Source organism: Vipera ursinii, assembly GCF_947247035.1.
Source record: "Vipera ursinii genome assembly, chromosome: 4".
NCBI lineage: Eukaryota > Metazoa > Chordata > Lepidosauria > Squamata > Viperidae > Vipera > Vipera ursinii.
Window position 1 is genome coordinate 31,010,543 of NC_139514.1, and position 11,822 is coordinate 31,022,364.

The 11,822-nt window shown below is 34.5% G+C and overlaps 1 protein-coding gene across 6 annotated transcripts in view; it reads right to left on the reverse strand.

Moving 5' to 3' along the window:
- Positions 1 to 50: 50 nt before the first annotated feature.
- SFT2D2 (SFT2 domain containing 2) overlaps positions 51 to 11,822 on the reverse strand; it is a 16,575-nt gene continuing 4,803 nt past the window's right edge. Inside the window, exons 5-10 of one of the 6 annotated variants that reach the window (XR_014492437.1) lie at positions 11,594 to 11,629; positions 11,448 to 11,506; positions 8,695 to 8,724; positions 8,226 to 8,360; positions 7,809 to 7,851; positions 51 to 67 (exon numbers count right to left, since the gene is read on the reverse strand). Coding sequence is in view for 3 of the 6 variants with exons in the window: in XM_083361962.1 (XP_083218088.1) it covers positions 7,812 to 7,851; positions 8,695 to 8,724; positions 11,448 to 11,506; positions 11,594 to 11,629 (165 nt within the window). In the remaining 3 variants the exon portion in view is untranslated. Of the gene's footprint in view, positions 68 to 2,714; positions 6,554 to 7,808; positions 7,852 to 8,225; positions 8,361 to 8,694; positions 8,725 to 11,447; positions 11,507 to 11,593; positions 11,630 to 11,822 lie in introns of those variants that run through there. The other 5 variants (XR_014492438.1, XR_014492439.1, XM_083361962.1 and 2 more) reach the window with 5 other exon arrangements.

Consider the following 11,822-nt stretch of genomic DNA (forward strand, 5'->3'; position numbering starts at 1 on the left):
ATCCTGCTAAGCTTCTTGAAATCAGCAAAGCTGGGAAGATGCTGCCACTGGTTGGACTCTGGAACATCTGTCATTATTAATGGGATGTCTTAAATTAGGCTTATCAGCATGATACCTAATAGCTTTTAATTTCTAGAGCTCAGTGGATAAAGTATTCCTTAACAACAGAATGAATGAAAGTAAGTATTTGGCAAGACTCAAACTTTCCAAATTCTATACAAATGACTGGATTGATGGTTCATCCAGTCTCTGTCAGCTTCTCTGAAATTTATGAAAATAGAATTTTCTACATGCTGTTAACAAGTATTTACCTATACATTATTGCAGTACATAAGCCCTGCTGTCTGTGAATCTCGGCCACCAGAAGTTAATTGCCCCTTTTTCTGAATGTCTGCTAAAGTAATGAAAAGACTAATCTTTTCTAAATCACTTCAAGTCCAATAATTACTGATGGTGTCAAACCTTGATTAAAGAACACCAGAAAACCTGCTGTCTTTTTGTCCTTTGTAATTATGACTCGGCATTGGATGTCATGGCTAGATAGATATTTAGTTTCCCTAGCTTCTGGAACTGAATGTTCAGGAAAGAGAGTCCATTCAAATGGGACAGGAGATGGAAAGAATGAGTTAGCTTCTCATGGATTTCATTTGACCAAGAATTTTCTATTATATTATTATAGTCAGTAGAAAAGTCTGTAGGAAAGTACAGCTATTAAATATCAGTTAAAGAGGAAACAAATCTCTTTTTTTTCCTGCTATATGTAAACAGCTGTTAGCTTCAAAGAGTTTCAGATTGATTTGTTGGTTATTTCTTGTTTCTGCTGAAGCAAGCAAAAAACATTTCCGAAAATGTTTCTCTGCCTCAATCTACTTATAAAACTCCATATATCAAGTTTGTGTTCTAACTATATGAATGAGAAACAGTTGAACAAATCTAATAGGGGAAAATCCTCTCAAATTAGATCTCTGCTTACATCTTATTAGACCTATCATTTGGATGATTAAGATAGGATATATCCTAGGTACACACTTGTTGCATTCTCATCTTATTATATAATAAGTTACAGAGCACTGCTGCAACCAGATTGGTAAGCAGGATAAACTTTGTTAGCACTTGGCAAAACAGCAGAGAATATCAACGCTCCAGACCAGGCACGTCAAACTGCTGGCCTGCAGGCCGGATGTGTCACGCCAAAACTGCACCCACCACATTGCTGGCAATGGGGCGAAAACTCCCGATACATCGCACAATGTCACAAGTTTGACATGCCTGCTCCAGGTCATACTAGAAAATTGAAAAGCACCCCAGAATAAGGCAGTGGCAAATCACTTCTGTGTGCTTGGGAAATTTAAATAAATTACATATTTATAAAAGCCCCAGAGGTTAGGTTTGATTCTTCAGCATTTCATATAAACTTGATTCACTTTTGCCCAGAATGAACTAAACCTGTGAACATCAAAGTGGAATTTTTGTATTCAAAGTGTAAATTATTAAGAGACCTATTTGTTTAGAGCATATTCATTTCTTTTCTTCCTTTAAATTGTCTCCAATTCTCAAAGTCCACCTGGAAAAGTCTCCTCAGTTTTTTGGCAAGTTTTCTTAGAAGTCCATTGCCTCCTTCCGAAGACTGATAGAAAGTGAGGAGCCCAAGGTCACTCAGTTGGCTTCATGTCAAAGACAGGATTAGAACTCACAGTCTTCCAGTTTCTACTCTGATGCCTTAACCATTATGCCAAATTGGCTCTTGCATGGACTATTAATTACACAGAAGCAGAACTGAAAGAGCTTCAGGTTAAATATTTCAAAAAAAATTTTTAAAGCCACACATTTTAAATATAGGTCACAGGTTTTTAAAGATCGTTACTGGTAGTTAACACATATCTGTATGAAGCATTAAGTATTAGGTAGAAATTAAATTATCTTCACAGAAACATTACTCTTTACTGACAAATTTGCATTATAACCAACAACTATTGTCCAATTATTTTCAGTTTAATTTTATATAGCAACAACTTAGATTTCAGTTTAATTCACCATTTAATTCCTTCATCTGTACTTATTTTATGTGTCCAAAACTAGTAGTTGATTTGAAATATTGTTAAACTATGAAGTTTTATTTTGAAAAGGTTTTAGCTAAAGCGTTAACACTATATCAATATCTATTATACTTGTATATATATTTTTAATATAATCAAAATCCAGACAGTTCAATAGATCTATTTTCCCACATAATTATCTTTATGAACCAGAAATTTCAGGATAATTTCAACTATTCATGTTCCAACTCATAAACGTGAAAACCAACATGAGGCTGAAGCTGATCTGGTGAACACATGTAATCAGTAAGCAGAATTTTTGACAAGTTTCTCTTTTCTCTAGAGACAAAATAAGAATGTTTATAAAATATATCCCTATTTCCAAGAAACTCTAAAACATTTGTTTACCTCAATTTTCACAATGGCAAGATTGTATCCTGTTATTAAATAAAACACCAAAATGTACAGTGATGCCAATAATTTTGTTCTTTTGTTCTGTTTTACTATTTACTTTTTTCCTTGCTTCTAGATTCTACAAAATTTCATTTCCTAGCTTCAAATTCAAGAGAGAAATTCAAAGCTTCAGCTTCAAAATAGTTGAATTCAAAGAATGTTTATAATCTCTATTACAGCATATTGACAACAGCAATGTGTTCTCCGAAGATGTAGCTTCAGTAGCAGGTTTTACAACTCTGAACTTTTCAGCAGTCGACTTTATTAAAAACACAATACACACATGCATTGTGAAAACATTTTTTATTACAGAAGATATAGTACTGAAAAAGAGTTCCTTTCAAATGATGTTTTCTTCTAAGGAAAACAAAACTTCCAGCACGCAGAAAAGGTTACAAAAGCCAGTGTGCAAAAATGGAAAGTTTTTCCAAACAAAAGAATCAATAGCTTATTACAAGGGTTCTGCAAAGCATTCAACTGAGATGCGTTATTCCTGCTGTTACAGAAAGAAGAACCTGTCTTTGGGTCATTGAAGTAGCTGTATCTTTCACAAGCCTTGTATGACTGCTTCAAGCCAAAGAGTTTGAGCAAAGCTTAAAGACAGAACTTCACAACCTGTTTTAATAATTTGAAGAGGGGTGATTCATTTGCACTCTTCTACAGTCCGTGTACTCTTCAAAATTATCCCTTTTGAACATTTTGCACAACTCTAATTATTATGGAAATCGCTGCTAGCATGATTGGGTCATGGTACCGAGGTAGGCACTTTACCTCCAATACAGCCTCAAATAGACCACGTTACTTATAGTTAGTGGTGGAAATATTTTAGATCATGCAACTAGCATACTTGCAGTTAAGGTAGAGTTTGTCATAAGAGTACAGTAATAATGCACAAAGATAAATGTTTTAACAAACTGACAACATGAAGGGGTGGGAAAAATTACAAAAAATATTCTTATTCTTTGTTCGCTAGAACATAAAGGCTGAACATTGGCTCAGAGAAAAAGTAACTGAAAACTTAGGCCATATAACCATACCAAGACAGTAGTGTCTTGCTCCCTTAATACAGATTTAGCATTTTATTTTTCAGGGAAAAGCAATATCTCAAACATAATATTCTTACAAGATGTTCAATACCTTTAATAATATTACATCAAACATATTTAAAAATATACCTAGCAAGAATTTAGTGCGAAAAATTGGAAGCTGCTCAAATTGAGTTTAAAGGTTCAGTTACTATTGGACTATTATTAATATTGGATATGTACTATAATAATTTAAGAGACAAAATAGAGCATTTTGTGTTTCTTTATCTTAAAATACAAGATATTACTATTGGCCTAGTAAGTTCACATTCTGTAAGCAAGGACATTATTGCAACTGGAATTTGTGAGAATTATCTTAGTCTCTCCCCAAAATACACCTCCTCTTATACATATTGTACAAAATTGTACGAAAGGGCTTAAAGGGTTTTGTTTCTCATTTGCTACCAATCTTAAGCAGTGTTTCCCAATTTGGTGACTCCGTGAAGACTTCATGCTGATTAGAAAGTTAGGGGATTTTGTTTCAACTTGCACACCATCAAGTTGGGGCAGGCTAACATGAAGCAGCAAGATGTAAAGGCAGAAATTGGTAGCTGTATGACTTAGTGGCATCCAATCCAGCAGTTGGTATAAAGTTATTAATTCCTTAATTTGGATGTCTGCATCTTCCAGCATTTCTATTACTACCCTTCTGTTACTCTAAAGAAATACACATTAAGATACATTTCACATCAGTACCAGCAAAACATGTTAGGTTAAACTCAATTCTCTGAAGACATTAACAAGGAAAATGATAAGATGATCTCAGCTGGTATTCAAAAGAATGAATTTACATAGTTAGGAAATCCCAGGGGAGGGGAAGAATCAAACAAGCTTCACCAAATCCTTTAGGTTTATACCAGGGGTAGGCAACCTTGGCTCTTTTATGACTCATGGACTTCAAATCCCATGAGCTGGCTCAGGAGTTCTGGGAGTTGAAGTCCATGAGTCATAAAAGAGCCAAGGTTGCCTACCCCTGGTTTATAGAATAATTTCTCACCACTTTATATTCAAGTGACCCTAAAAACCAATACAGAATGTATGAAGCTTACAGTTATCCTGTTCCACCACTATTTACCTCTGAAACAAGTAAGAGACTTGTATCTTTTAGAATATTGGCCCCAACCTTTTTCAATGTTGCAGTAATGCATCAGGAATAGGCACTATCAAGTGAAATTCTGACTTTTGTATTTCAGGAGTCCCCTTGTGCCACAATCGTCTACTGTAAGAGAGAGTTTGCAGTTACCACTATCAATAATAACTACACAATGATTCACTATAAAAACATATTAAATGTATATACCTAAATATAGAAGATATTAAAAAAATTACTGTACAGATCTGGACAGTTTTATATTGTAAGGTAATAATTTTAAATGCTCCCACAAAAAGCAGATGAAGGAAAGAAACATATGTGTTCATTTCTTAAAACTGAGGCCTTGCAGACCTAATTTTAATACATTACTTAGAATTGTCTTACTGTATTCATTTACAGTCAGTGTACACAATTTTGTACTTCACTCATAATGAGAGTTGTAATAAAAGTGAATTATTTTAAAAATATCAAGCTTACAAATCTATAAATATGCTTGCTTTTGGTAAGCAGCACAATACAATTAACTTTCCAAGATCTCTGGAATAAAACAACCAACAACATTTATCAAAGCAACTAGGTAGACAGATACAAACATTGGTTCCACTTTGTACAAAATCAGTGGCTATTCCTCACTGAGAAATTTCTGTGCTCTTATATCCTGTATTAGTCTCTTTCAAAAGGCAAAAGAAATCAGAACAGGCAGTATAATGAACGTAGATTGTATATAATTTTTCTTTTGGCAATAAATGCTTACAGTTCATGAATTCCACCAAAGGCAAAATTGTTGGATTTTTTTTAAATAAGCATAGCACAGCATCAAGATAATCCAACTGCAAAAACTCTCAAATAATTCTTAACATGTACACACACTAATTTTACCTCTTACAAGAGATAATCAAGGAATATGCCAATACATTAAGAAGAAAAAATGAATGCAGCAAAAATTATCAATATGCTAGCATCCAGCAATATAAATAATCCCAGTATACTATCCTATTGGGAGATCAAAACAAGAAACATAATATGATCCTCTTTTATGACAAACCACAGTGATAAACTATACAACCAAACAAAATATTGAAAGAAAAGACAGGATGATAAAAGAAGTCTCTCCAGTTAGATTATGATACTTTGTAGAGTTGTACAACATGAGTTGTACATGTAGTTGACCAACATGAAAATGAAAATGAGGGAGGCACTACAGTGGCATCAAGGAGAGGATTTTTTTTTCAAAATGTTAAGTCAGCAATAAAGGCAGAAGTCTAGATTTTATTTCATTTCAAGGCCATATGTGTAAAAGTCCATAAATAAAAATGCTTGCAGAATTCATCTTATCTATTTTTATGACTCCTATTTTTCTCTAATTACTGATTCTCTTGCTAGACAGACAGTAATTCATACAATTTAAAGTAAGGAATTAATTCCAGTAACTTCCCTCATACAATATGCAATCATGATTTTAGGAATATTCTTTTGATAGCAAGTAAAAGTATGTTATGGAGAAAAATTCACTAGCTAATGTTTTCCAAAATGTAATCTGTCCTTTGAACTTTTTGATAAAAACTGGTTGATAGAAAGTAGTAAAATCTAATCCCATCCCTTTCACAATTAGGATATACATTTTATTTCTGAAATAAAATTACCTGAAGAAAAGATTTTTGTGGCATACATTAAGTATTAGTTTTGCAAGTGAAGACGAGACACAATTTATCTTGAAATTTTCATAAAAAGTGTTATCTTCAGGAATATATAATAGATTTGTCTTCTGATTCACATATTAACTTAAGACCTTAATGCTTTGTTCTTAGGCAGGTGTGTGCTGTTTCAAGAATCATTTGGTTGTGCAGGTGTTGTAGTCCTCAATGTAAAAAGATAGCCAACTTAGCCTGCAAAAAGTAGCCAAACCAAAAGTTTTATAAGCAATTTCTCCATTAATTATCTACCTTATGAGAGGTAAAAAACTGTTTTTCTAAAAAGTGTATTGCAGTTTCAAACAGGAATATTGGTAATGGAATATATTAACTGCACTAACAAAAGGCATTCTTTTTTGGGAATAAACAGTAATGCATACTCCTCTTTAAAAAAATTGCATCCCTCTAACAATCTGTTCTTTAGTTTGCAATTCAGCTGCTGCTGATACATGTCTTCAGACTGGAACACACATGAAGAAAAGCTTTTGCAAATAAAATAAAGTTTGCTAACTAGAAAGATCATAGTTTTTGCTGCCCATCATGATATGGGTGTAAAATATCCACATCACATCTGCAATTGCTTATTCCATAGTGATAATTGAGGGAAATGGGAACATTTAGATAGGTATTATAACATCCTTAAAACTGCCTTATTTTATATAGAGATTAATTAAAGGGATCTACAGCTTAATAAACTTGTTTTATTTAGGGTTTTAATCCTCATAGTGAGTTGGGGACTGTTTCCAAATTATTATTTTTTTTAAAAAAATAAATATATCCTCAACTCCATGTTCCCTGGAGTGGAAAAAATATATCTAACAAACAAAATGGAGGATGCACCCTTTTAATTCCTGTCTTTTGGATATTACCAGAGTCAAATCCAGCTCCTCTTTGCCTAATACCCTCAGACCTTCCCTGGCCCCAAAGCTCCCACCTCAAATGGAGGACAGAAGCCTTCTTGCCAGATAACAATACAACCCAAGGGCAGTTGTAATAAAGGAAATATAACATAGTAAGAAACTGAAATACCCCAACCTTCCATCTGCTTATTAGCTGATGGCCTCAACATTCCATCTCCTTTACAATGGACTTCCCCAAATCTGCTGCACTCTGGAAAGTACCACTTTGCCTAACAGAACATTGATGAGGACTTGCCCATCTTCCCCAACCTGGCCAGCAAATCAGATTCCTAAGCTATTGCAATAGACATCATTTCTTCTCAGTGTTGTGTTCTGTACTTCTGAATTTTCCATAACATTTTCAAACTACCTCAAAAATGCTGCCTGGAATGTCAAAACATTTTTCTCTCTCCAGGGCCCTTCCAAATGTTTGTAGAGACCTTTTCTTTGCTATAAGTCAAGATGAACATGGCTGAAAATCAGGATATAACCATTTTACGCTAACCTACCAGCTGCTGTATTTTCTGGAAGATATTAGGTTGTTTGCTTACCTGTTATGTGAGGCACGCAGCAAAACATTTTTTCACAGCATCCCTGTGGAAATAAATGCTCATGAAGCTAAGGGTGACTAGATTTACACAACACCAGTATATTTAGGTACAGTTCATTAACAAAACAACAATTGACAGGGTTTTGCTAAGCCTGAATCCAATGATCCATTTTATGACTTAAGGTGGTATATGAACCTAGGAGCTACCTTATTTAAACCAACCACACTAAACAAACTCCCTCTGTATTTCCTTTTAATCCTATCTTAAAACTCATATCTCCCATGAAATCCTGACAAACAGTAGTCTTGATATTTATTATCCAGAAAGTCCTTAGTATCATAACTCTATATTTCCCAATCCTTTTCTTCTCCAAACTAGTTAGAACTGTCAGTGCTACTCTCTGAATTAATCACATACCTATAAGTCTCCATGTTCTTTCCCTTTTTCATCTTTCTTTGTCATAATGATTAAAACTTTTCAGCATTCACTTGTAAAGCAAATCTCTATACGGATGGCAGTATTTCACTAAAAACAGTCATGTTCCGGTCATTCCTGCCAGGAAGTATATAGCTTTTATAAATAATTCTTGGATTTCTGGCACACAGGGCAGCATTTCATTAAGGTTATTTTGATTTTCCAACCCATACAAATTTATTATTTATTTATTTATTTATTTGATTTGTATACCGCCCTTCTCCCCAAGGACTCAGGGCGGTGAACAGGGACATAAATATCAAAATGCACAAATACAGAAATTGAAAACAAATTAAACCCTAATGCCCAAATGCAGAAGATAAATTACATTAAAATTAATAAATTACATTAAATTACACATTACAGAAGAAATGTGTTTGTTCCATGAACAAATGTGGGCAATCAACATTACCTTGCAAATGGTATGTAGGAAATGCTGTACCTAGAAAAGGAATAGCACAAATTCCTTCATTAGTAAGTACAAAAAAAAATCACCTTCCCCTCCCAATCCAACATTGTTAACAGGCTACATTACACATGACTGAATGCAAATGCTGGGCAGCAGAGATATTTATTTATTTATTTATTTATTTATTTATTAGTTTTTTATAAACCGCCCTTCTCCCGAGGGACTCGGGGCGGTGTACAGAGGAAGGAAGGTATACAGATTGAACAATAAAGATAATAAGAAACACTAATGAACACAAACTGGGACCCCAATTAACGCTATCATGCCAGGCCAGCCTGCTGAAACAGGAAAGTTTTTAAGTCGCGACGGAAGGTACGGAGGTCAGGGGCCATCCGGATTTCTGTTGGTAAGGTGTTCCAGAGGGCTGGCGCACCCACTGAGAATGCCCTCCCCCTGGGGGCCACCAGCCGACATTCCTTGAGCGGTGGCACCCTGAGGAGGCCCTCTCTGTGGGAGCGCACAGGACGGTGGGGTGCTGACATCGGCAGAAGGTGCTCCCGAAGGTAGTCCGGACCCATGCCATGTAGGGCTTTGTAAGTCATCGTTAGCACCTTGAACTTCACACGGAAGGCAGTGTGAAGATATACTGCAGTATGCCAAGTTATGCCATGCTGGAATATGCTAAGACTAAGCATTGTTTTGATTTTAAAATCAATTTATATATGGCTGACTTCTAGGGTAGCAATGACTAATCTCATGGACAGGGGGATGAAGTTCCAGGGAATAAGGGCAACAGAACTTTCTCTGTGTCGCTTTGACCATGGCTGATCAAGGAGATAAATGCTCTGCATTCAAGAAATGAACTTTGTCAGAACATTTGTAATATCATATTTCACTGCAAGTGGAAAGATATGTAAACAAAAATGTAAGTATTATATGCCCACAACTATGTCTCCCCATAGATTTTCATTCTATACAGATGATGTGAACTTTTCATTATATTGGATGAAGAGAGTTAGTAGGAATGAGAAACTATGTCAAGAAAGAAATTCATCTCCATTCACATAGACCTTGACAGTGGCCTATTTTATTAGATAATCAAAAGAAGATCTGGGGTATCAATGTGACTGGAATTAAACATAGATTGCTATTATATACTTGGTTCAACATTCCTAAATTAGTAGGTTATTCAACCAAATCAGTAATATGTTTTCATTCAGATTCAAATTATTTTAGGAAATCCATAAGAATGGATTTATTGTTCATATATTCTTAAATACCTTCAAGTAATAATTCTAGCAAAAACTGCTTTGGTGAGCTGAACATTATAAATGTTTGAACATATTTGTATGGATGGCTGCATATCCTAATCAGTTTACAGAAAAGAAAAATGTTAAAATCAATGCATCTAAACTGATTTTCATACACACATATGCAAGTGTATAAAATCCAATATCAATTCATCTTCAGTATTTTAAGATGCTTAATAAGTGATTGAGAAAGTTTTTATGGGATTGGCAGACTGTTTTCTTTAACTAAATTACCATCTTCACATGAAAAAGGAAATTTTAATCTGGATTTTCAGTGATATCATTGGGCATCTTTTTGGTATTCAAGTGATATTTTTTTTTAAAAAAAGTATGAGTATAACTGAAAAATTATTTGACCCTCATAATATCTCGGTTGGAGTCTGATTTCTCTTTTAGCTGATATTGATTTGTTTTTATCCTATTAATCATATTTGGAGGATTTAGGGTAGAAGCTTAATTCTGAGTCCTGTTTGCAAGAAAAACTCATATTTTCAATAAGTGTAACTTAAAGATTACAACAGATTTTTTTAAAAGAACCGGGGTGCAAACGAGCTTAGTACCTTAAACTAACTTATTGTCCTTTTCACTATTGCAAGAAGAATTTGGAAATGGCTAATATATTCATTTGAAACCTGCTTTACTATTCAGTATGGCCCCGTTCAGCTTCTGAATCCCACAAAGTATTTGTTTTACTGGAAAATACTTTGAAGATTTTAAATTAATAAACTATGGACTAATCCAAGGTTAGGCAACCTTGGCTCTTTTATGACTCGTGAACTTCAACTCCCAGAATTCCTGAGCCAGCCATGATGAGGAGAAATGGAGTGGTTTCCATGCTGAGCCATGCTGGCTCAGGAATTCTGGGAGTTGATGTCCACAAGTCATAAAAGAGCCAAGGTTGCCTACCCCTGGACTAATCCATGGGAGGGGGGGTTTGCAAGATTTTGGAAGTGTCCTTTTCCTAGGATCGTGAAGGGTGACAGAGAGAGAGACTGGCCTAGGTACCCAGCTGGTTTTGTACCTAAGGGTGGACTATCTCCTAGTTTCTAACTTGCTGCCTTTAAATATTACTCCAAACTGATTTTTTAATAAAACTTTAGATGTAATATTCATATGCCAGGAATAACCAGGCCTTCAAATGTGGAATGAGTCAAATCTCATCAGGTAAGAGATAAAATGTTCATGCAATCCTGCAAATCACTGCCTTTACATTATATGCAAATGTGGTTTCTCATGTGAAATCCAATAAAAATAGGTACTTAGGGCAATGGCTTCAAAATTCCTAGGGGATTAGGGGAAAATATCTTGTTTTCATTATGGTATATTTTATGTGAAAAGGATTCAAGGTCTATGGAGATATAAGAAAGGCTTTTGTTCCTAAATCCACAAGAACTTCCAATTATTGCCAAATATCTATGCACACAGGAAAAATGAGGTAATACATACCATGCCAAGGCAAAGAATTGTAAAATGCAAAAGAGGATAGTTAGCCCCTTATTATGCCACTGAAAAGAAAAGATAATTACAACTTAATTATTTACAAATAATTTTATCAAGACATTATCAGTCACATTGTAAATTTGATTACTTACCCAGAAAGCTGCACACAGAGTTAATATGAGGCATAACTAAAAAAAATACAGAAAGAAAGTCTTTGAATAAGAAATGCTATCTAATTAAATAGCTAGAAATAAAATACTGGACTAAGTAAATTTCATTTATTTAAGGAAGCGTATAAGATTGCTTTAATAGTAATAGTTAATCTTGAAGTAAACAATTAAAAAGCAGATGTGTTCGTAATTTAACAAAGTTTAATGAAGA